The sequence below is a fragment of the Mytilus californianus genome, unplaced genomic scaffold, assembly GCF_021869535.1.
Source record: "Mytilus californianus isolate M0D057914Y unplaced genomic scaffold, xbMytCali1.0.p SCAF_8, whole genome shotgun sequence".
In the NCBI taxonomy this organism is placed as follows: Eukaryota; Metazoa; Mollusca; class Bivalvia; order Mytilida; family Mytilidae; genus Mytilus; species Mytilus californianus.
Window position 1 is genome coordinate 111,158,602 of NW_026262734.1, and position 26,988 is coordinate 111,185,589.

General features: G+C 33.4%; 2 protein-coding genes and 1 long non-coding RNA gene across 6 annotated transcripts in view; 2 read left to right on the forward strand and 1 right to left on the reverse strand.

Annotated features, from left to right (window-relative positions):
* LOC127712643 (transcription elongation factor SPT6-like) overlaps positions 1 to 9,739 on the reverse strand; it is a 37,840-nt gene extending 28,101 nt beyond the window's left edge. For all 4 annotated transcript variants that reach the window (XM_052219196.1, XM_052219197.1, XM_052219198.1 and 1 more), the window contains exons 1-8: positions 9,679 to 9,739; positions 7,159 to 7,360; positions 6,462 to 6,643; positions 5,564 to 5,756; positions 4,412 to 4,496; positions 3,992 to 4,088; positions 1,956 to 2,039; positions 285 to 473 (exon numbers count right to left, since the gene is read on the reverse strand). In XM_052219196.1, coding sequence (XP_052075156.1) covers positions 285 to 473; positions 1,956 to 2,039; positions 3,992 to 4,088; positions 4,412 to 4,496; positions 5,564 to 5,756; positions 6,462 to 6,643; positions 7,159 to 7,348 — 1,020 coding nt within the window. In that variant the 5' untranslated portion in view covers positions 7,349 to 7,360; positions 9,679 to 9,739. The remainder of the gene's footprint in view (positions 1 to 284; positions 474 to 1,955; positions 2,040 to 3,991; positions 4,089 to 4,411; positions 4,497 to 5,563; positions 5,757 to 6,461; positions 6,644 to 7,158; positions 7,361 to 9,678) is intronic.
* A 7,180-nt stretch (positions 9,740 to 16,919) lies between these two features.
* On the forward strand, positions 16,920 to 21,765 carry LOC127711244 (poly [ADP-ribose] polymerase 1-like). The gene is made up of 2 exons (XM_052217239.1): positions 16,920 to 17,660; positions 21,369 to 21,765. The coding sequence occupies exons 1-2, from the start codon at positions 16,973 to 16,975 to the stop codon at positions 21,635 to 21,637; spliced, it is 957 nt and encodes a 318-aa protein (XP_052073199.1). The 5' UTR covers positions 16,920 to 16,972; the 3' UTR covers positions 21,638 to 21,765.
* Positions 21,766 to 23,025: 1,260 nt separating this feature from the next.
* On the forward strand, positions 23,026 to 24,822 carry LOC127711245 (uncharacterized). Its single transcript, XR_007986611.1, has 2 exons — positions 23,026 to 23,618; positions 24,429 to 24,822. It is a non-coding gene; the product is annotated as an uncharacterized LOC127711245 (long non-coding RNA).
* Positions 24,823 to 26,988: the final 2,166 nt, after the last annotated feature.

Sequence of the window (26,988 nt, forward strand, 5' to 3'; positions counted from 1 at the left end):
AAATCATGCTCAAGCCACTTGCCTCTAAAGACAGGAACCATTGTCTATCATACCTAGTTAATTCCCTTGGCAAAAAAAAATCTAACATTTTGAGACTGAGCCAATCAGCTGAAAATGGACTATTTCAATTGGACATTGCTTGTCCTTTTAAATCTGTCTATCATACTTTTCTATAATGCCCTCGTATATTGCAAGAAACTGTTATGTCTAAAAGTCAGTGGTTTACAATAGAATGTATCAGTGCACATTTTGCTTCATATATCTTTTTATTCCAGGTTATGTACCTGTTGTGTGACTGTAGTTGTTACAAATGCCTGTTTATATATCCACTCTGCCTCCTCTTCCAGTTCTCCTTCCTCTGTAGGTTTGACTGGAATCTGTCGTAACTGAAATCGTTCAGGGATATCAGCACTTCTTATCTCCTGATCTTTATCTGTGAAAAATCCTCTCTCCAGCTCAGTGGGTTCATAAACCTGTAATGAAGATAATATCATACTGTGGATTCAATAAAGATAATATCATACTGTGGATTCAATAGAGATAATGTCATACTGTGGATTCAATAAAGATAATGTCATACTGTGGATTCAATAGAGATAATGTCATACTGTGGATTCAATAGAGATAATGTCATACTGTGGATTCAATAAAGATAATATCATACTGTGGATTCAATAGAGATAATGTCATACTGTGGATTCAATAAAGATAATGTCATACTGTGGATTCAATTCAATAAAGATAAAGATAATATCATACTGTGGATTCAATAGAGATTATATCATACTGTGGATTCAATAAAGATAATATCATACTGTGGATTCAATAAAGATAATATCATACTGTGGATTCAATAGAGATAATATCATACTGTGGATTCAATAAAGATAATATTATACTGTGGTCCTGGGATACCAATATTTGTGGATTTTGTGGGTGAACACAACTTTCAAGTGTTTAACAAAGTTTGAATATCCAATATACATAAATGCAGAATATTTCAAAACCACAAAAAAAAATCAAGAGTGCACACGCTGAAATGTCTCGCATATTTTGCTAATGACTGAATTCATGTTGTCTGTAATATGAAAATACTTCTTGTTTCACCTGTGACAATTCAAGTGCCTTCCAACCCCTTTTTATTTTTTTCTGGAATAGCCCTCATTGAAATGTACAACTGTTATTAGACATTGACAAAAGTTCTAAGTTCAGACAGTAAAATAAAAATTTAAGGTATCGTCAAACAGGAAGTGACTCTCCGTCAAATCAATCATTTTTCAATATTGAAGATGAGTTATATGTATATATATAAGAGAAGGACAGACAAAAAGATCATTGTAGTATACATCTTCTGCGAATTTGAGTATAATATAATGCACCAAGTACAGATCATTGGAGTATAATCTTCTGTGAATGGGAGTATAACATAAAGCATCAAGTACACTGCCAATCTTTAGAACTATCATACAAACAATTCTAATGCAACATCGTTTGTAACGTTCATTTTTATTGGATAACGTCACCAATTATTATGGCATCAATTCACAATTGATGCTATGAAAATGTATGCGCAAGCGTGGACGACGTATGACAGGTTTTAAATATATGATTTGATGTTGTTTTTCTGTGAGTTTCATTAGAATGGAGATAACAATATTGTATTTTAAGCTCTGACGGCATCAATTGGAGATTTGATGGTCGCAAATACCCGTTTACTGGCTCCGCTAACGCGTCGCCAGTAAACTTAATTTGCAACCATCAAATCACCAATTGATGCCGTTGGAGCTTTAAAAACAATACAGTTATCTCCTAAATAGAGGTCCTCGGGCTTCCAAATTAAGAACATCAGTATTTCAATTAATTATAAACTTATTAATAATATGGGTTTTGTCAGGTGTGTGCTGGGATTTTGTGTCATGTATTGATACAATTATCTCTTCTTCTCTATTACTTACATCATATATACCCATTTTTGATCTTTTCTTTCTTCTATCTTTCTTTCTTTTTCCTTCCATGTCTTCATCATCTTCATCAGCATACTGCAATAAAGCACCAAAATGTTACATATCTTATTACAGGAATTTTATTAATATGAATTAGTGATGTACATCAAGTTGATACAACAGTTTCTCTAATACTAAGCCAATTTAAGCTTTTCCTAACCAATTGATTATTTTTTTTATTAATCAATGTGTGGCAAGCCTCCCATCTTAAATTTAAAAATTCAACTCTTTCTAGTGAAGAAATATTGTATCCAAGCAGTGTTCTCCCCAGAAATTTTGGATAGCATCACATTTGGCGTAAAAAAAATTAAAAAAAATTTCAATGACATTTGACGCGTCGCGGCGATGCTCTATTTCCTTTATGTTGTATATGTTTATATTGTTCAATTCATAACTGAGAATACAATTAAACTATAACCATGATAACAGTTGTTTCAGTTTATGCTTTCTATATTCATTTATAGTTACAGAATTATTTTTTTCCTCTTGGACCAAATAAAAATATAAGTGTGGTTCCAGTTACCCTACCTACTCAACTAAATGAATGAATGAATGAATGGTTTATTATAGTGCAACCTGTATATATACAATACTAAATATCTAGCAAAAAAAAGAACTGGTTTTTATATAAAAAGGGAAGAGAATGTATCATATAGCAATAAAATTTCAATTAAAAAACTTTTTTCTTTATCATGTCTATGAAATTCATTGTTTAATGGTACTCAATGAATTAGTCCCAGTTGTTTCTTTATATCAAAATGATATATATTTTTAACAAAGTTAAGCTACCTTAGCATGTTTAGTCAGTATATTAAAACAATGCTTTTTCAAAGAGAATACATTTAGCAAAGATATCTAATAAATAGTCTGTTAATGCGTGTGGAATGCGTAGTTTTCTCTTTTGTGATCATTTTTTCTGTCTACTGTGCCATGTGTGCATCTGTAGTTATTATCGTAAAAATGCGGAATTTTGTCATATCTGGTCCGGTTCCGATCCGTAGTTTACACAAATATAATGGCGGCGGAAGAAAAATTTACGAAAATAAACAATGTTTGACAAAAGATTGGGAATGCATATGACGCTTTAAATACATTAAATGGATGAAACATTAACTAAAGCCTATTATGATCTCTTTCTAAAGAAGTATGAAACTTATTTAACTCAAAATCAAAATGTTCAATATACGCCATGTACGCTCTCGATTAACTAGATACCGGTAATGAAAGAAAGTATTTTTTTTAAAAGTTGTAAAAATATACGACCTAACCTCTTTTCTTAAAGAGAGAAATCGTTTGAATCTTTGAATTTGGATTAATGCAAACGTAGATTTCGAATTGTTTTTCGATTTTCTGATTAAATTTTCTCCATGTTGAAATTTGCGATTGGACCACGTGGAATTAGTCATGTCACAAGTGTCAGCTTGGGGTATTCGTATCCATTCAGTTATCGCCCAAAGGGCAATTTACACCTATTTAATCACTCTAAATTGCCTCTATTGTCGGACTTGAAGGGATTACAATTAAAGGTGATATAATTTTTATGATCACAAGCGGTAATTAGATGAAAGTTCAAAATTTAGGACATGGTTTTGCGATATAGAGACAAGAAAAATAGCATCCTCAAAATAATTATAGCGTCGCAGAAATTATTATAGCATCACGGGAAAAAAATATAGCGTCTTGGTGCCGCGACGCTAAAACGGCCTGGGGAGAACACTGATCCAAGTCAATGCAGTAGTAGATCTAAATTTTTTTCTAATTTCCTAAATCTTCCTTTGATCTCTCTGTGTGATAACTTTCAATCTCAAGTTGCTTAACTAAGATTTCCTTTATATTGCCTTTGATGAAATTTTAGCAAAGAAACTCCCTTCTTGTTTTCAGAACCATAGATAATTTATATAATTGAAAAATTGACAAATGGACAGAATTGAGATATCAGAGTATTATTTTCTGGAATAGCCCATAAAAGTTGTTTCCTTCTCTTATACCTCATCTTCAAAATCTTCCTCTTCTTCAGGTCCAAAGTCTTCAAATTCACCTGGGTCGAAGTCCACGCCAAAAATCTCTTGTGCTTCTTGCAGAGCACTGTAGTAATATATATATATTTTAATTACATTACTCTTTGAAAAAGAGCAAGTAAAAATATAAAGACAATTTACATATTTCGAAAATACATCAATTTATATTGTTATATAAATCTTGGAAGAATATCTCACAGCTTGTATATAAGTATTAAAATTTACCATTTTTGAAGTCTTGAAATTGAAACCACAACTTTCCATACTCATGGCAAGCATACTTCAACAAATTGTGGTTATTTCATTAAATTAACAATTTTCCTCTGCATATGAATTCAACAAAAGGAAGGTTGACTTATTACAAGAATCCAAATAACATTGTTTACTTACGAATCAGAATGAATGATGTGTTTTTTCTTCTTTCTCTGGCCATGAATAGGCTCACCATCCTCGTCAACAATAAATCCAGCCATTTCTAAAATTATATGCATACATCAAGTTAATTCTTAAAGAAAACCTAGGGTTGCATATTTGATATCATATATAGCAAAATAAACAGAATAAAAATATCATTTCATAAAGCAAATGAGTCAACATTATATCTATTGTTCAAAAATACCAGTTTCTCCATTGAGATAAAGTGGTTGTACAAATAAATATTTGATGTAACATCAGACAAGCTATAAGAACCTGAAATTATGAACATCGTTGACCTTTGGTCTCTTTTAGCTTTGCTGTCTCATTGGCAATCATACCACATCTCCTTATTTATATAATGGGTTGTAGCTTTGTTGTCTCATTGGCAATAATACCACATCTCCATATCTATATAATGGGTTGTAGCTTTGTTGTCTCATTGGCAGTCATACCACATCTTCATATTTATAAAATGGGTTGTAGCTTTGTTGTCTCATTGGCAATCATACCACATCTCCATATTTATATAATGGGTTGTAGCTTTGTTGTCTCATTGGCAGTCATACCACATCTCCATATTTATATAATGGGTTGTAGCTTTGTTGTCTCATTGGCAGTCATACCACATCTCCTTATTTATATAATGGGTTGTAGCTTTGTTGTCTCATTGTCAATCATACCATATCTCCTTATTTATATAATGGGTTGTAGCTTTGTTGTCTCATTGGCAATCATACCATATCTCCTTATTTATATAATGGGTTGTAGCTTTGTTGTCTCATTGGCAATCATACCATATCTCCTTATTTATATAATGCAGTGTAGCTTTGTTGTCTCATTGGCAAGAAACCACATCTTCTTATTTGTATAATGCATTGTAGCTTTGCTGTTGCATAAAGGTTTTCTAAACACCTTCTTTACAATGCTTATTTGTTGAATTGATTTTATCATCTTACATAATAATATTTATGGAATTTTTTACTTCCAATGCTCTTCAACTTTGTGTGTGATTTTGCTGTTTCCCTTTTTTTTTATTCGAGCGCCACTGGTGAGTTTTATGTAGATGAAACGCATGTCTGGTGTTACAAATTATTAGCCAGGAATCTTGGAAGTGTTTTTACATACCATCTTCTTCTTCCTCCGACTCAACCAAGTTTTGATAATCGGTCTCAGCAGGCTGAGATGGCTCCTCCCCTTCACCAACATCAGAATCAAACCCAAGTTGTTCAGCGACAGCTTCCCTGCCTTTGTCGCCTTCTTCTTCACCTCTGTCACTGTCTTCATCTTCTGACAAAACTCGAATACGTTTATGTTTAGGCTGAAATAAAATTTACTTATAATATCATGAATATAGTACATATATTTCCTGTAGTTCCAAATATTACCCATAGAATTCTTGGCAAAAATCAACATTATCATTGATTTTGTTAGTCTTTCTTGCAAAAAATACCTAAAAGATGGAACCCTCCAAATCAATAATGAAATATAATCTGATTGAAATAAAGATTAATCTATGCTTCGCTTACAAGGCTCTAACAACGCATCTTTCTTCTTTCTTTTTTTAAAGACCTTTCAGGATCCTCAGGTTTTGTTGTAATGATACACATCTTTATAAATCTAAAGGCAGAAATTTCATAGGCTGATTACTTATACAGAAAGTAAATCGGAATATTGTGGATCCATCCTTGTAAAATCTGTATTTTAATCAGATTGTACAAAATACTAAATGCTGAAAATATATTTTTGTACTTACTTTGCATTTAACGTCTAGTATTCACTAAAAAGGTTCCAAAGTTTGGAACAATAACTAAAATCATTGTTGACAGAAAGTAGTTTTGAAGAATTGAAGGAAGTGCCTATTATTATGCATTAAAGTCAGATAGAAATGGTATCTATATAGTACTGTCAGATTTAAAATATTTGATATGATATTATAATAGGTGTACTTTGATCCACACTATTTGGCCATTTTTATTTGAAATTTTAATGCATTATTGCTTGAAAACTTGTTTTAATATATTACCTTTCTTTTAACTTTGATACCAAGATTTTCCTCGATAAGATCATAATCTTCATCTTCTAGTCGATCATCTATATCTGAATCCTCATGTTTCCTCTTCCCTCCTTCATCTCCACTTTCTTCTTCAGCTTCTTCCTCTACATCGTCTTTAATAAAATCTTTCATTTCTTCTTGAATCTGAGCTTCTACAAGATTTTACAGTACATTTAATGTAAGTTTTTACGTATATAAATTGAATCAGAACTTCTACAAGATGTAACAGTACGTACATATATAAATCAAAACGAGACAACATTAATATATATATAAAAATACTGATCAATGCCTAGAAGATTTTAAAATTTTCAAAATCATATTATATAACATTGCTATTAGCATTTATGTCAATGACATTTCTCAAGTGACAGAGTTGAAATAGGTTGGAAATTAAAGTTATCATGATTTTCTAAACTGTCCAGTTTCCAAATGCATTATGACTCTATCCCTTACGAAAGTGATTTTTCCGATAAAAGAATGGAAATTGGAAGTTTTCTGAAAAAGAAAAAAACAAACAAATAAAAAGCAAAATATTTGCAGTGCAATATTGTTTAAGCCCTGAATAAAATTGTTTGCAATAGTTTTTTTCAATTCTCAATGATAAGAACTGAAAGTGTAAGTGGAAGAATCTAAACTTCCTTTTTTACTACTATCAAGATCTTACCATCCTCCTCTTCATCTTCCTCTTCATCAGAATCATCATCGTCTATAATTCTTTGTTTTTTCTTCTTTTTCACCTTTTTCTTCTTCCTTCCCTCTACAGCATCTGAGTCTTCTTCCCCTGATTCTACAACTTTCCCTCCATCAGATGACAAACTAGACTCTTCCTCTGCCTCTTCCTCCAGGAAGTCCATTATTTATATTTTCTGTAAATCACAAAATTGTGTAGTAGTTACAATTCATACAAGAAATTGTACAAAAAGTGTTTGCAATCTGACAATGAAACTTCTCTGACCTACTTTTATGAAAGTCTTTAATACTCCATCAGATACATCCTTACACCAAGCATGCCGAGTAACTGTAATTTCAGAATTTTTTGTGATATTTTAATAATTCCTAATAATGCGACAGGATAGGTTTCGTAAAAATAAATACTTGCATTTTATATATTTTATACCTGGCAACTGTACTTGGAACATGTTGTCAGTGTTGTATAGACATCATGTAAATGTAGGATAAGAAAAGGATAAGGGGATTTTTTTCTTATTTAGCATGTGAAATGTATTTATTATTGTACTTAAGTGACTTTTTTTTAATTTCTGGTTTACGGAACTGACGACCCAATTTTTCTGATTTTCATTAGAAAAAATTTGAAATTTCATGGTTGTTTTTTTACTCTCGTGAGATATGATAACACATCATCTGTTGTTTGTGTTAAATAAAAATCTCAAAATAATCTGTTGTGTTTCTGTTCTATAAAATAAATCTAAAAATAGACAATCGAACAGATCTGGAAATGTTTACACAAAAAATATCATGAATATCCTGTAGCCTTAAGCATGTTTGTTTTCCTTTTTAGTCATGATTCCGTAAGATTTCTATTTTGAACCATTTGGGATAAGCTAGTTCATCCGCAGATATGAAATGGAGCCGCTAAACAGTATGAATGTTGAGGAAAGTTTTAAAAAGTGACAGATAACCACAAACAATTTGGTGATTTTCTTGTTTCATAGATTGTGTGAAATTTTTAGTCCATTCGATATCAAAAGCATGGTTACGTTGTAAAAAGAACAAAACCAATATCCCTGTCTGTCTACTTCACAGGTGGTAAAATGTTTGCAATTTTTTCATGTGCTTTCCTCCTTGTCATGCTTGTAACTTATTATTCACTGTGTTTCGTAAAAATTGATAGAAAACAGAGTATAGTTATTTTTTTGTATCCAATGGTGTACACTCGTAATTCAGCTTCGGGAGATTTGTTTTTCGTATATGACATGACATGAGATTAAAATATAATTCTAAGACATTTATATGTTAAACGTTTTATTTTTGTTAATGATGAAAAAATAAATAAATTTAATTCTTAATTTTTTTTACATACAACACTTGTGTCAAACAAATACCTGTAATGGCCCCTTTACTGCTTTGCAATTACAGAAATTATCGAGGACAATGAAACAGCTACGCACAAGTGCAAGTGATAAATACTGTATGTCAAATGCACAGACAATGACAGAAATGAACTTGTATCGTAAAAAAGAAGATAAATGATTTAACATATTGTCTGATACGTCTCTGTCTTTAGCAATATTGAACCTTTTTATTGTCTGTTGTTTTAGTTTACATACAAGTCAATTAAAAATTCATTTACAGGTCGATAACATTCTATTTTTTCATATTTTCTTATCTCAAAGGCAAAGGAAGCGCTGGTAAACTAAAACAACAGGTAAACAACAATCAGACTGAACATTGTTTATAACCTTACTCTATTGAAAGAATCAAAACAACATTATATGAGACAAATATGTTTTATTGAATTCAACACTGAGACATATCGATCACAAAAAATAGTTAAAAAGGTTGTCAGAGCAATTTCAGATTATCCATAGCAGTGCCTATATATCTATATTCAGGGTGCCATAAAAGTGTTGTCATTCACACAAAGGGTGCCCTTAAAGTATCTCCATTTAATCTTACTGTTACATCTTAATATAAAATTACCCTGCCCTTTTTTCAAAGGTTTATTTTTCTGACAAGTATGCATTTGTTGTTAAATTCATATCACTGTATGATTACAAATTTAGTACATTGTCAGTACATGACATTTTTTAAATGGCACAACACTAAATTTACCTGATGACACAGGTAAACAATTTTTAATGTGTGACTTGGATCAGAATGCCATATATAATTTTACAATTACATTAGTCTAAAAGTGACTATAGTTTGTTAGTTTTATTTTCTTTTTACTTGGTATTGAGCGACCAATGTTGCCACCTGGCTCGTTCTGCTATGTTAAATACAGATTTATAATTATCAATCTAGTATAATTTGGAACGTGTATATAATAACAAAATTTGGCATTTGGTAAAATTTTAGTTTGCCCTTTTTTCCCTTTGTTTCGAAGATACTTTCAAGAAGTTTATGGGAATTCAACTGTCCATATCTTGATCTAAAACAATGTTAATTTGACAGGTTTTGCGTTTTATGTTGTGAATTTTTAGTTTAATGGGTTGAAATATACCTGAAAATGCGTTTCTTGTAAACCAAAGCTTCGACCGGAAGTAACGAAATGTAACTGCGGAGTGATTAATTTCGTGATTTTGATTGGACGTAAAAACTGAAACGCGACTAAATACCAAATGATAAAATACATGTTTCTAAATAACACTGTACCAGTATTCTCATTCTTATCCTTATTCTGCCTTAACCGTAAACTTTTGAATGTACATAGGCGGATTCAGGGGGGGGGGGGGGGGGATTTGGTTGATTATATAGGGAATCACTGAAGCATGACTGTAGCGGGGTCCCCTCTTATGGCAGTCAGTGGACCCCCCTTATAACAAATTCTGGATCCGCCACTGATGAAGGACATCACTCATCAGTCTATACAAAGTGAAACGAAACAATTAAAAGCACACCTCCACCATTAAAAAATAAACAAATGACAAACATATAAAACAAGACAAAAAACATCAAAAAAGCAAAAAGCATACAGCAAAAACAACAAAAACAGCAAACAAATTGTAACTTATGTTTATATTTAGTTACTTCACCTTTTATACTTGATATATAATATTCCATTATTCATTGGACAAAGGCCTGTCACTATTATAAACGAACCCGTAAAAAGTAAAATAACAAAAATACCGAACTGCAAGCATATCCAGAAATCAACGCCACTTTGCTTATTTGAATATTATACTAAAGAAATCGGATACGGGTCACGAAAATTATATTGAAATGATAGGGAATTTTGAAAAAATGTTGTTTTTAACTTTGATTTAAGTGATAGACAGGTTGCCGGGGCAGAAAATAAATATACACAACAATATACACCATTTAAACGAAATATAATGACTGTCGTAGCAAAAATCAAGGTTCCTGAGCTATTTTAAAAATCGAAGCGAGAGGCTTTTAACATTGCAGTATAAAATACAGGCTAAAATGGCTGAAATGTCAAATTTGCAAACTTCGTGTTGAAAATTGGCTAACATGGTCATTAGAAATACAGGTTGCCGGGGTGAAACTTGAAACTTGAATGTCCAAAGAATAAGCAAGTCCAAACCTTGCATGTGTAGTCATTGAACTCTAGGTTCCCACGTAAAGTTAAAATGCCTCTATTTCAAGAAGAATAAACTCACGAAAACACGAAAAATTCACTAAATTCGCGTTCATTGTTTTGATTTTGACCGCCTTACAACTTTACGGAAATATCAGAGTGATTATAAACAAGGACTCTGTGACGGGCAACTTATAATATCCGTGTTTTAAAGATTTTAATGATATCAAGCCAGTCCACTTCAAACTATTATCACGTGGTACAATTCTCATTTACATATTATGAATATTAATTAGCAAAAGAACTACTAATTTCTGGCTATGGGAAAATTCAAATCGGAAAGTCCCTTATCAAATGGCAAAATCAAAAGCTCAAACACATCAAACGAAAGGAAAACAACTGTCCTATTTCTGACTTGGTACAGGCATTTCCTTATGTAGAAAATGGTGGATTAAACCTGGTTTTATAGCTAGCCAAACCTCTCACTTGGACAGTCGCATAAAATTCCATTATGAAATTGGCAACAATGTGTGAACAAAACAAACAGACATAATAGGTAACAATGTCAAAAATAGGGGTACAGCAGTCAACATTGTGTTATAATATTAATCACTATAAAAGCAAACAAATATGTCAACACAGAAAAACAAAATGGCATATAGACAAAGCACATAAGCAAAAATGAAAGACAAGAATACAAAAAATGACCACAGCACAACAAAACATTGGCGGGATGCATAAGTACCGAGCCACACCAGAAGGATATTAATATAACCAAAAATGGACTAAACAGTAAAGGTTAATAATTTACAAAGACAAATAAAAGAACTCTATAACACGTAATTAAGATGATAAACAACGTCAGTACCTAGAATCTATACTTCAAGACCATCATGTATTATTTGTGAAGCTGATACGGAATATTTATCAACAAGGTCTTGGTATCTTCTGATGACCTTTTGTTTTTAGAAAAAGGACGAGACGTTCTTTGCAATAACCCTGATTCATCAACTTAAATTTCTGCTCAGACACTGGTGACGTTTTATAAAGTCTGGGTTGCAGCTGCAAGCTCTTGAATACCAAATGAGTTGGGAAATGTATGTCCCATATGCAGGTGAAGTTGGTATATTGCTACTAAGGTGGGGGAAATTGATAATTTCAAAATTAAAATTGTCTCGTTTGTCATAGATTCTGGTACTGAGATGACCGCTTATGTCAAATTCGAGGTATAAGTCTAAAAATGAGGCGGAGGAAGCCGTATCTGTTGGTTTCTTTAATTTCTAGTTCTGGGGGATATATTAATGGAACCCAATCAGAAAAGTTTGGATTGTTACATGTAATGGAAAGAACATCATCAATATATCTGAATGTGAAATTAAATGATCTGGCTTCTTTGATCTTCTTGTTTTTGAAGGAACTCCGACTCATATGAAAATAAGAAGAGGTCGACAAGGAGAGGCGCACAGTTCGTTTCCATAGGAATGCCGACAAGTTGTTGAAAAAGTCTACCTCCAAATTCAACAAATATGTTATGTTGTCAATAAGAAACTCCAGCATACTGATCACTTGTTCCTCTGTGTAGCATGTTTTACCTTTTTGTTCACTATTAACAAAATATGCCGTATGGTATCTCAAGGTAATAAATTTATAGCGTATGCTACCATTTTTATATTGAAAAGCATTTTGGATTATTTCTTTTAGACGATTTTTCAATTTCACATGGGGAATGGTGGTATACAGGGTTGAAAAATCAAAAGTTTTGATAGAATCAATTTCAGAGAAAGATCGAGATTTGAAATTATCCAGAAGTTCTTTAGAGTTTTTTAGAATCCACATATGGTTAATACCACTACGCAAGTAAACAGATTCACGGTATTTCTGATGACCCTTTTCACTGCGGACAAAATTTTTGTCAATTTAATGGACAATTCCTTTGTAGAACATGCAGATGAGCCGGCAATATACCGTTGTTTGTATGGAATTTTGTGAAGCTTAGGTATCCAATACAAACAAGGTAAGTCCTCAGATTTGCTGTTCAAGGTAATGTTCATTGAAACCACGAAGGACTTATCATTCGCCAAAATCTCATCCTTGTCAAATGATATGTCCTTGTATGTGGGATTACCTGAGTGCTCATTTATTCCTAATTCTTTTACAAGACACTCGTAGTAGTACGATTTACATACAAAGACAATATTATTTGAAGCTTTGTCGTCAGGAACAGCAACATATTTATCGTGAAGAGATGACAGACATTTCACAGCTTCTTTGTCTCTGAAAACGGACTTTGGTCGATCATTCACACAGTTTTTCAACTTATAAATTCAATGTTTTATCAGAGACCTGATTGTATTGACCCATTCTGACAAAGTGTCAAGTTCAATTTCTTCTCGTTTAGCCCATGCTCTGGCGTAGTCCTCAATGGAATCCATAATTATTTTGAAGTTATGGTTCCAATTGATGTGTTGGGGTTCTCTGAACTTAGGACCATGAGATATTACCTTTCGGAGATGTTCATGTTGATTTATATGTTTATATCCCCAGTAATAACAGTAACAACCCCCGTAAAATGTCGTTTCATCTCGGCCTCTAGTAAGTGTTCTACAACCAATGTTTCAGTGCTTTTAACTTAAACTAGTTCCTCAACTACTATCAAAGAACTTATCATTAACTATTGTAATTAAACATATGAAAATAGTGGAATTAACTATTTTTGGAGTGAAAAAAAAATCTTTGGATGTTTTAGATAAATTACGTGCTTTTGATGGTCCTTTTGATTCTGCTGACGATTTTGACTTTTCAACTCTTTACACTACACTTCCACACAATCTTATCAAACAAAGGTTTTATATTCAATTAAATGTTCGTTTGAAATTTTTGGATGGTGATACTTTCCTTTGGCACCATCTTACGGTGTTTATATATAACAACTCGTTCGCTATGCCCGTGTCTGTGGTGACGTTTTGGATTACTGGTAAATTATTAAGTCAGGGGTTTCGATTTCGCTATTACAAATAAAATGTACTTATAACCTCACTAGATTCTTCCATAGATACAAAGATTTGGTTTATAAGATTAGCTGTACCTGAAGAAAACTTATTTCAAACGAGTTTTTTTACGGAGAAGTTATTTTCCGAGCCCGGAAATTTATATACGATCCGGGTAAACTAATCGGTCCTTTAAATAAACTTATTCTGAAAGGTTACCAATTCAACTCTGTAATTAGATCTTTAAATATTGTTTTTATTAGTATAAATATTGATTTTTGTATAGGTAAATTAAAACCAAACTAATATTATTGTTATATACATATACATATGCACATTCACGGTTCTACAATCTGTAGATACCTGTATTCTGGCATTGCAAAAGGTCACGTTTCTCTCTGACTGTTATTAATGACGTCTTTCCACTAAATCCGTTGGATGTTGGATGTGTACTGATTGATACTTTAGTCTTAGATACATGCCTTTTTATCATATGTAATTGGCTTTGATCTAGCTGTCAGTAACTGCAGGTACTATCAGATTATTTTATTTGTCTTAGGGATGTATAAATACCCTGGCACGTCCGGTCTGTGTTTTTGTTACTTGTTTTTCTGCTTTGTGTCGATCTGATGAGTTAAGCCCTTTTCAACTGATTTTTATTGTTTGTTCATATGTTGTATTGCTACACCACTGTCCCAGGTTAGGGGGAGGGTTGGGTGGCCGCTAACATGTTTAACCCCGCCATATTCTGAATGTGCCTGTCCCAAGTCAGGAGCCTGTAATTCAGTGGTTGTCGTTTGTTGCTGTATATCATATTTGTATTTCGTTCATTGTTTTTTACACACATAAGGCCGTTAGTTTTCTCGTTTGAATTGTTTTACATTTGTCATTTAGGGGCATTTTATAGCTGACTATGCAGTATGAGTTTGGCTCATTGTTGAAGGCCGTACGGTGACCTATAGTTGTTAACTTCTATATCATTTGGTCTCTGGTGGAAAGTTGTCTCATTGGCAATTATAACACATCTTCTTCTTTTTATAAGTTATATACGAACAAAATAACTTATATTCAAAAATTCAAAATCTTATTTTCTGAAATGATATATCAATATCATGACTTTATCCCATAATAATGAGAAAATCATCTCATTACAAAGGATCAGCAGATAATTTTTGTTTTCTTTTTAATTTTTCATACGGCTCATTTGTTTCCTGTCGAATCAAAAACGTTTTGTAAACATATAGTGCTTCCATATTCCCTTTTTATCTGTTCATTTCTAAATGTGAAATGTTGAACAAAACTTTGTAACATTCTCATGAAAATGATTTAACTATCAACTTTTTGTGTTCATGATGTAATAGATGATTTCTTTGTTATGTACATCGTCCATGTCTGTAATCAGTGATTGTATTACCTAATTCTTTTATTCTCCAGTTATTCTTTATATTTTTGCACCCTAGTATTCTCTATTCTTTATTGGTTTCGCTCATTTGTCTCTATTCAATATTTTTTTGCCATTCTTATCTATTCTATAAACTCCATTCACACTCTCATTATTAGACACTAGCTTACAAAATGCGTATACCGACTGGAACAATAATGATAATAGAGAACAAATATATGCTCTTAAGTTAAAACATGTATATCCACTTGGAGTATGCTTAGTTTTTAATATACGATGATTAGTGAAAAGATAGGCGCGAATGATCATAATAGTGAAGGGTTGAGCGATGAAAACATGTTAAACCCCGCTAAATTCATTTTTGCCTGTCCAAAGCCAGGAACCTAAGTATATTCCAGTAATTGTCGTTGGTGAATGTCTGCCATATTTGATTTTCGTTCATCGCTGTAGTTTAACTGGTTTTCTCATTTAAATTAATTCCAGTTTGTCCCTCGAGACCTTTAATAGGTTACTATAAGGATGAGGATTATATATACAAAGGGGCGTAGTAGTCGGGCGGGACAAGGGAGCAATCCCCTACCCCGACTTTCAAAACTATGCTTTTGCCCTCCCCCTTTTTGGCAGAAAAATAAAGTTATGAAAGTGAAAATTCTAACTTTTTCAAAAGTGTGCCCCATCCCCACTTAACAGTCTACTCTTACGAGGGTGTGGATGGGGTATACAAAATTGAGAATAATGGGCACAAAGTGCAGAATAAAGGACCAAAAATATAAAGAATAGAGAATAATGGGGTGCTGAAATATATAGAATAGAGAACAGTGGACAAAAAGTATAAAGACGAGAGAAAAATTGCCTAAAAAATACAGAAATGAAGGACCCCCTATCCAGACCCTCTCCTACGCCATAGGTATGATATATAACTAAAAAAAAGCATAGAAAGTAGATATCTGATGTATTCATGGTACTGACAACATCTAGCTGAAAACGAAGAACAAAACGCTCAGCCTTGCGTACTTGATAATTGTTAAATATATTACTGGCGGTTGCATGGATAGCATTTTTAAGCCGGGGGTATTTCTTAACGCGGAAGTTAAACACTAGTATCCCACCTCTACATATAAAATTGAGAATGGAAATGGGGAATGTGTCAAAGAGACAACAACCCGACCACAGAACAGACAACAGCAGAAGGCCACCAACAGGTCTTCAATGCAGCGAGAAATTCCCGCACCCGGAGGCGTCCTTCAGCTGGCCCCTAAACAAATATATATACTAGTTCAGTGATAATGAACGCCATACTAAACTCCAAATTGTACACAAGAAACTAAAATTAAAAATAATACAAGACTAACAAAGGCTAGAGGCTCCTGACTTGGGACAGGCGCAAAAATGCGGCGGGGTTAAACATGTTTATGAGATCTCAACCCTCCCCCTATACCTCTAGCCAATGTAGAAAAGTAAACGCATAACAATACGCACATTAAAATTCAGTTCAAGAGAAGTCCGAGTCTGATGTCAGAAGATGTAACCAAAGAAAATAAACAAAATGACAATAATACATAAATAACAACAGACTACTAGCAGTTAACTGACATGCCAGCTCCAGACTTCAATTAAACAATGGGGTGCTGAAATATATAGAATAGAGAACAGTGGACAAAAAGTATAAAGACGAGAGAAAAATTGCCTAAAAAATACAGAAATGAAGGACCCCTTTTTAAGCATTTATCTGGTGATATAAAATAAATATTTCAGAAATAAATATAACTAGGGTAAATATACATAAGAAATTTATCATTTGAATGATAATACATGATTTATTTACACTTAAAACTGATTCATGTGACCTGTCAGCAATCGATTGAAAATGGACGACAACGTTTATATTTGTTGTGAATATGCTAGGTCAAGTATAGGGAGTTGTAAGGCATGCCCAAAAGCTATTCCAAAGAATGCTGTTAAAATCGGATTTACCCCTGATTTCGATCATTGTGGAACGATCTGGTTTCATTTTAGTTGCTTCTTCAAGAAATGTTTTTTTCGTAAACAACTAAAAGATGACACTGAAACATCGTCAGTCTTTGTTGGCTTCAAGGATTTGACAGATACCGACCAAGAAAGGATAAGAAAAGCACGCCAAAAGCTCAAGTTGGCATTGAAAACGGGAAATCCGGAAACAAAGAAAGGAAAACGAACTGCAGACGATGATGAATCAGAATGGAAGCCACATACGAAGAAGTCGAAAACTGCGACACACTCGGAAAAAGAATTAACAGTTGGAAAACACACTTATCAAATACAGGATTTTTTATACATTAATATCAGTAGATGGAAAGACATTGTCCTTGTTGGTATAAGAGAATACTACAGACCCGCAACAGGTGGGAAACTTAGACCCGGGAAAAAGGGAATATCACTCACAGTCGATCAATACCGTACACTAATCGATGAGAAACTTTCTATTTCAAAAGCAATCGAACAAATCAAAGAAGACAAAGAAGGAAAAGATGCAATCAAAAAGAAGAAAACAAAACAGACAAAGAAAGGAAAACAAGGTGCTCATATTAAGTTATTTTTAAATATGACTTTTAAAAGGACATTGATAATCAGATGGTCTAGGTAGCTGTTGTAGATATCACATATAAACACGGCTGTCATTCGGTATATCGAGAAAAATGATCGTGAAATAATAAGTAAAGGTGGTCAAGTATTGTGATTGGATCGTGAAAGATCTGGTATAGGATCGTGAAGGAAATCTTGTCGAGAAGGCACATGCAATGTCAGTAAATAATCTAATTTAATTAATTATAATGACAAATATTTGAAAAATAAAACGGTCTGTCAAAATGGTTCAACATTATGCTCAGTATCCGAGAAAAATCAAAGCTTAAAAGTACATCGTTTTTTACTAAAACTGCAAAAGGCAGATTGCTCATCGAAATTTCAAAGAACTAAAAATGTAAACAAACATGATTTTTTTTCTTCAAATTTTTAATGCATAAACTACTTTTCTCTTAAAAATATCGTTAAATATAACTGTATAAAATAGTTCTTAAAAAGTTATTTTGATTTAGTTTAATCAGAAACTTTTCAAAATGGTAATGTTTGTAAAGATTTGGTATTTCGGATCGTGAAAGATCGGATACCGCATTTTGATGAACGTGAAAGATCTGTTGCCGTTTATTCGTTATTGCAAAAAATCCACGAAAACGATAAGATCGTTCTTTAAACAAATGATAATTTATATTTGTTATTGGTATAACAAAAGATTGGACTTGCAAGACTTATTCCACTTCACTTTTGTTTGTGAATAGGGCTATGATGGTTCAGTGCCATTGGATCTGATTATTTATACAAACTCCACCGTTTTCTTGTTCAGTGCCATTGGATCTGATTATTTATACAAACACCATCGTTTTCTTGTATCAATGTAAGTCCATCTGTCCGTCCTGCATAAGTTTTATGTCGTTTGAAAAGTTAAGACTGTCTCATCTGATTTTCATTAATTTGTATGCACAGTCATATCTATAAAACAAAGATCCTTGTTGAATTTTGTTAACATTGTAAAAAAAAGGCATTGTTTAAAAAAACCCGAAGGAAAACAACTGTCATATTCCTGACTTGGCACAGGCATTTTCCTAAGAAAATGGTGGGTTAGATTTTATTTTCTAGCTGCCTAATACGCACACTTGTATGACAGTTGTTTAATGTTCCGTAATATTGCCAAATTGGGTGAGCAACCCAAACAAACAGAATAAGTTAACGTGGCCATATCTGGGATCCAGCCGAGCCAGAACTGTGTAAACATACATCCCAGACATACAATACAACTGAATTTAACGTTGATGCACACAAACACAGATCAATCAAACAAAGACGCCAGAAAAAAAAGGTTTTTGTAGTTGATAATACAGTCAGTATATTGATAATACAGTCAGTATAGTAAAGCATGAGTACGGAGCCGCTTATTAAAGTGTCATGTAAATATAAATATTTTCATTTGCCGTAGATTTAATCTGGTGCGCACCAGTTTAAAAATCGTGCAAACGACTTTGAAACTCTCGCGTGCGACTTTCAAGTTTGTGCGCATGACTTTCAAATTGACGCGCAATACTTTCAAAATGGTACGCACGACTTTCAAACTGGTGCGCAATACTTTCAAAATGGTGCGCATGACTTCCAAGAACTGGTGCACACGACTTTAAAACACCAATTTAAAAGTCGTGAGCACCAGTTAATTGAAAGTCGTCTGCACCAGTTTGAAAGTCGTGTGCACTCGTTTGAAAGTCGTGTGCACCAGTTTTTGAAAGTTGCGCGAACCAGTTTTTAAATGTCGTGCGCACGAGTTTCAAGGTCGTGCGCACCAGACTAAATCTCCGACTAACGAAAATATTTATATTACATAGGACTTATAGGGCTCCTTAAGGAGCTCCTTACATAATGACATGTACACTTATCCGATAAAATACAAAAACAGGAAAAATATAAAAACAAGGGTATACAAAATGAAAACAAACCTATAAAACATCATGTTTCCGAATCGCATCTCTAGACTCAACCGCGTAAGGAACGCCAAAAGCCAAAAACCTGAAACCTAAATGCCCATATACCGAACAACGTCAAGAGCCTTACGATAAAATGGAACATAATAGTACACATACAAATAAAGTTAAAACTGTCAAGTAGATAAAATGCTACTCAGAGTTAGCAACTAGAATCTATAAATCAAGACCATTTTGTATTATTTATGAAATAGATTATAAATCAACAAAATTATACTTTATTCAAAAACAATATGAAATTTTTCAAGTAATAACATACTTTTATCTAGCTTGACCATCTGACTCAGTAAAGATTAAGTTTAAAACATATCATGATATATTGGAATGTGACCATTCTAGATACAAAACGTGATTTTTTCTTAATCGTGTTTTCTTAAAAAGTACTACATTTTTTCTTTAACTTAGTGCATATTATTATTAAGGAAGTTGAATCATTTTGACAAAATTACTTTTGAAAATACAGCAGATTTTTCACAGATTTTGAAGTAGAATTACACTTAATTGCATTCACGATCCGATCGCAGTTCTTGACCGCCGTTAGTAATTCTTTCACGATCATTTTTTATCGATATACCGAATGACACCCGTGGTAAAGAGGATTTCTAGGTATTACAATGATCATGTAGAACGTTGATTGAGTATTGTTTGCTTTGCGTTCGATACATATTCAAGGATGAAAATAAACTAAACATTACATAAATTAAAAAGGCATAAAAAAATGGGGTAAAAGGTGAAATAAAGGATACAACAGATACAGTTAAGTCTGCCTCATATCTTGACTTACATCTAGAAATTGACAATGAGGGTAGGTAGAGAACAAAAAAAATATGACAAAAGAGAAGATGTCAGCTTCCCAATTGTGAAATTTCCATTTCTCTGTAGCAACGTCCCAGCAGCGCCTGCATATGGAGTACATATCTCCAAGTTGATACGATATTCCAGAGCTTTTATTTCCTATCATTATTTCCTTGATAGAGGGTTGCTGTTTACAAGGATGCTATTGAACGGTGAGTCTCAAGTGGTGACGTTGACATCATCCTTTCGAAAATTTTACGGACACCATCACGAGTTGGTTGACTGTCATGAAATATCTGTTTCAGAGATGACGACGGATATGTTCCAAGTGTCCTCGAATGTGAAATACCGAATTAGACTCCTCACCGCGTTTGTACTAACATGAGCAACACAACGGGTGCCATGCACATGTGGAGCAGGAGCTGCTTACCCTTCCGGAGCAATTGAGACCACCCCCGGTTTATGGTGGGGTATGTTTTGCGCAATCTTTAGTATTCGATGTTGTGTTTTGTGTACTGTTGTTTTTCTTTTCGTCGTTTTTCGGTTTTATTTGCCATGGTATTGTCAGTTTGTTTTTGACTTATGAGTTTGAATATCCCTTTGGTATCTTTCGCCTCTCTTTGGACTTGAAATTTACCATGTTTACGGAGATTGTCATGTTGTAAAGCATACGATTCCCCGCATATTTGTATATCTGATTACAAAATAGGTAATGAAAATAATACGGACTTTGTCCTCTCTTATGGCAACACATGAATAGTATTTCATTTAATTTAATCGGTAATTTTTCTGATATTATTCTATTGAAATATTTATAAGTAAGAAATATATTATTGTTGACGCTGGCCAAACAAATCTGTAATGTTGGATTCTAACTTAAATACGCTGTATGTATATATTTTACAGTAGTTGCTAAAACAGATTTCGACATTTCCGAAAACAGAAGAATCATTGTAAAATCCGAATTCATTTCCGGGAGTCAACAAGTGGTAGTAGACATCCGCGAGTACAGCACAGTAGAACAATCTGGAGAGATACCATTACCCACAGATAAGGGGATAACCCTCACTGAAGAACAATGGAATAAATTATTATCATTGCATTTAACCGTCATCAGAGACTTGGCAGATAACTTTGGTTATTCGGAAGATTTCGCTGATGAACTAAGTGCTTAGTATATCAGAGTGACTCGTTTTGTAGAACATTGTTTTCTTAAAAGACGATTTTGATCAGTGATAACGTCTAAATACAGGACAGTTTTGTTCATTTATTTTATTTTCTATAATAAATAAAACCTTTTGTTTAGTTCTCTCCTTTCATACAATATGATACATGGTTACATCTTAGATTCCTATAACCACTGAGTTATATGTAAAAAGTGGAAGGTGATATGCGGTACTATTAAATATGGATGCCTGACATGTCATCCACACCAATACAATAGACAATAACACAATTGATGCTTGAGGGCTGCAACTAGTTAAAACTTGAACAGTTCTGTTCTTTTTATAGTCTGCATGTGACACACTCTGCTCCGGCAGTAAATCTTTTTGGTCTTCAATGAATAGAATAAACAAACAAGAACAATTCAAACGAGAAAAGTAACTGTCTGGTTTATGTACAAATCAAATAATTATAAAAGAAAAACAAATATGATATAAAGCAACAAACAACAACCACTATTACATAACGGGCTCCTGATTTGGAACAGGAACATGCACAACGAGGCGGGGTAAAACATCTTGGTTAGGGAAAAATATAAAAGTCAGTTGAATACTGCTTAACTTATCGATACATGTACATAGCACAAAGTAAAATTAATGTATTGCTTTCTTGAAATGTTTGACAAGAAGGTACATTTACTAATTTTTTCAAAAGTGTGCCCCCTACCCCCATTTATCAGTCTTCTCCTACGAGGGTAAAGTTTGGGTTTACAGAATAGAGAATGGGCACAAACTGCAGAATAAACATTGTTAAGGTACAAATGATATAAAGAATAGAACAAAATAGGCAGCAACAAAAATAGAATAGAGAATAAGGGGATGTTGATAATATGAAGAATAGAGAATGATGGACAAAAAGAACAAATAAAAGAGAAAAATTGCCTAAAAAGAACCAGAAAAGAAGTACCAATCTAGACCCTCTCCTTCGCCGCATGTGAAATAGATAACTGACTTACGATAGATATGGATATTATTTTTAGTCGGGTATTTCTTAACGCGGAAGTAGACTCGCGGAAGTAAAACACTGGTATCAACCACTAGATGTGCATTTCAAACCATTTATCTGGTGATATAATATATATATATATATCAGACATACAGTACAACTCGACGGGTTGATATGCATATGCATTTTATCATTTTGGAGGATAATACATGTTTTATTTACAATTAAAACTGGTTCATGTGACCTGTCAGCAATCAAGTGAAACATTTATTATTGTTGTGAACACTCTAAGTCAAGTATAGGAAGTTGTAAGGCATGCTCACAAACTATTCCAAAGAACGCTATTAAAATTGAATATACTGCTGATTTTCATTTCATGTTTGTTTCGTAAACAATTAAAAGATAACACGGAAACATCGTCAGCCTTCGTTGGCTTCAAGGATTTAAAAGATACCGACCAAGAAAGGATAAAAAAAGCACGCGAAAAGCTCGCGTTTGCATTGAAAATGGAGAAACCGGAAAAAAAGAAGGGAAAACGAACTGTAGATGACGATGAATCAGAATGGAAGCCACACACGAAGAAACCGAAAACTAAGACACAATCTGAAAAGGAATAAGCAGCCGAAAAACACGCTTACCAAATACCAGACCACTACGAAGAATCACATCTGGAGCCACCTATTACAAATAGGACAAACAGTCCATTTGAGCCAACGATATATACAGGTGGAGAGCACACGTATGAAATAGAGGACTTTTTACACATTTATATTAGTAAACAGAAAGACAGTGTCCTAGTTGGTATAATACATTTCTATGCAAAAGCACCGAGTAGAATCCTTAAACCTGGGATGAAGGGAATATACCTTACCGTTGGTCAATACCGTACACTAATCAGTAAGAGAGTTTCTATTTCAAACGCAATCAAACAAATTAAAGAAGACACAGAAGGAAAAGGTTTGAAACAGATGAAGAAAGACAAACAAGGTGCTCATTTTAGGTTATTTTAGAAAAATAACTGAGGGTATTGATGATCAAATGACCAAGATAGATGCTATAGATATCACATCTTAAGATCATATTCATATATTTATGCATATTCATGGTTGAGAATAAACTTAACATTTCTTAAAAAAACAAAAAGTCGTTTAGTGGAGAATAAAAGCGCGAAATTTGGCATACATGTTGCTAAAATGTATATGGAAAAGAGACCGAAATTGTTGGACTCTGCATGAAAAAGTGGTTTGCTAGTGCAGAGAGCTTGACTGTCCCAAACGGGACATCATATTCAATATTATTCTTATTCCGACAAGATAAGGATGTGCATTTATGCATTTTTTGCATAGACGACCTTCGGCATAGTTTTGTCGGACGAAATAAGGCCATGTGATGATATTTCTATCCAGTCAATATTCTTAGTATTTAACATAGAAACCTTATTCTGATAATATACAGGACAAACTACATTATGAAAATGATAAAAACAATGATCAAGAAAAACTAATTTTAAAACAATGCACAAGTAAATTCAAAATCGTCAACTTTTATTACTACATTTGTAATTGCGCGTTACCATTTATATATACATAGGTAGCCAGCTTGTAAGCATGCGATTTCCCGCAAATTTGTACACTAGTTTCTGATACAAAACAGATAACGAAAATAATACTTTGTCTTTTTTTCACAGGTAACACTGTTACCGTATTTCATTTAATCTAAATATGGTAACCGGAAAATATTCTGAAATAACCAATGTTGAATATTAGATAAAATACGCTGTACTTATATATTTTACAGTTGCTGCTAAAACAGATTTCGATATTTCCAAAAACAAAAAGGTCATTGTTAAATCCGAATTCATTTCCTGGAGTCAACAAGTGGTAGTAGACATCCGTGATTACAGCACACCAGCAGAACAACCCGGAGAGATACCATTACTCACAGATAAGGGGGTCACACTAACTGAAAAACAATGGAATAAATTATTATCATTGCATTTAAAAGTCATCAGAGACCTGGCAGATAATTTTGATCATTTGGAAGATTTCGCTGATGAACTCAGTGCTTTGTAGATCAGAGTGACTTATTTTGTGGAACAATGTTTTCGTAAAAGACGACATTGATGATAACGTGTAAATACAGGACAGTTCTGTTCATATATTTATTTTCTATAATAAAACCCTTTTTTCAATTCTCTCCTTTCATACCATATAATAAGTACTAAAAATCAAACGCATTTATCTCTACAGTCAAACATGACGATCTCAATGGGACTTATAGAATAGAAGGTTTACGTTTGATTCTACTGTTTTGGAACCGATACACATTGGTATAAGCTAATCCTAACAAAGGAGTACGTCCTATAAAGACACACCATGACCTCATTTCTAGGAAAAACTTCAAATATGATTTAATATATTTGCACATTATTAGAAAAGCTTGTGTATCTTGTCAAGTCGCAGTTGTTATCAAATATAGTTTCTATGTATGTTGGTGTTTGTTTTTGTAGCAGTTCAGTATTTCTGTTGTTCCGTTGTTTTCCTCTGATAGTTGATGTGTTTATGTCGGTTTTGGTTTGTGACCCGGATTTGTTTTCGCTTAATCGATTTATGACTATTGAACAGCGGTATACTACTGTTGATTGATTTGTCATTTTTTTATCTTGAAACAATGGACTTAATATTCGGAGACTAACACGAACTGACCAATTTCACCTGTTGGCAGTTGACAAAAAGACTTTCGAGAAAAACCAAACAATGCATATCTATCTTGTAAAAATGTGTTTGAAATATCTCTTTGCATAAACATTGACTACCAGTGACGTTTTTTTAAAATTTGCATGTTTTCCAAATTGATATATTAATAGATATTATGGACAATTGCAGGCAACGAAAACTATCCTTGTAAATTGAGATTGTAGTTGAACGTACCTTACACGTGCGAGTTTCCAACTAACAACTTCAGTGTTACATAATAAAAGTATAACAAAAATACCTAACTGAACGGTAAATTCAAAAAAGGGTACTCCATAAAATCTTACAAAATCAAACGTTATCAACCAATGGAAGGAGTGCAAAACAATCGTATACTCCTGACGTGGTACAGGGTTCGTGTTGCGCAATCTTAAGTTCCATGTTGAGTTTTGAGTAGTTTTGTTTGTCTTGTCGTAGTATTTCTTTTTTTTTCTCGCCATGGCAATGTCAATAAAATTGAGAATGGAAATGGGGAATGTGTCAAAGAGACAACAACCCGACCATAGAACAGACAACAGCAGAAGGTCACCAACAGGTCTTCAATGCAGCGAGAAATTCCCGCACCCGGAGGCGTCCTTCAGCTGGCCCCTAAACAAATATATATACTAGTGATAATGAACGCCATACTAAACTCCAAATTGTACACAAGAAACTAAAATTAAAAATAATACAAGACTAACAAAGGCTAGAGGCTCCTGACTTGGGACAGGCGCAAAAATGCGGCGGGGTTAAACATGTTTATGAGATCTCAACCCTCCCCCTATACCTCTAGCCAATGTAGAAAAGTAAACGCATAACAATACGCACATTAAAATTCAGTTCAAGAGAAGTCCGAGTCTGATGTCAGAAGATGTAACCAAAGAAAATAAACAAAATGACAATAATACATAAATAACAACAGACTACTAGCAGTTAACTGACATGCCAGCTCAGTTTGTTCTCGACTTATAAGTTTCATAATCCCTTTTGTTACTTTCACCTCTCCTTGGTCTTGCGCTTTACCAAGTTTACAGAGGCTGCCATGTTTTAAAGCATACAGTTTTCCGCATATTTGTATATCTGATTACAAAATAGGTAAAGAAAATAATTGTCCTCTTTTATAGGCAACCCCTGGATCTTTTTCATTTGATTTAATCGGAATATACTATGAAATTACCCTATCAAAACAGGAAGTCGATCGCACATTACACGTGCGGGTCTCGAACTAACAACCTCAGTGTTACCTAATAAAAGCAAAACAAAAGTTCCGAACTCCACGGTGAATTCAAAAAGGGGATTTCCATAAAATCTGACAAAAATCAAACGTTATCAACCAACGAATTGAATGATAAACAACCGTCATATTCCTGACTTGGCACAGTCGTTTCCCGACAAAAATTGTGGATTAAACCTGGTTTTATAGTTAGGTAAGCGTTCCACATGTATGACAGTTGTTTATAGTTCCGTTATATTTAGAAATTCGGTTAGCAAGACAAAACGGCCATAATAGGTTAATGTGAAAACAATACGGATCCAGCAGCCAAAACTTTGTAAACATACATTACAGACATGTAACACTACTGACAAAAAAATTCATACATATATACAAATAGATTTTTACAAAG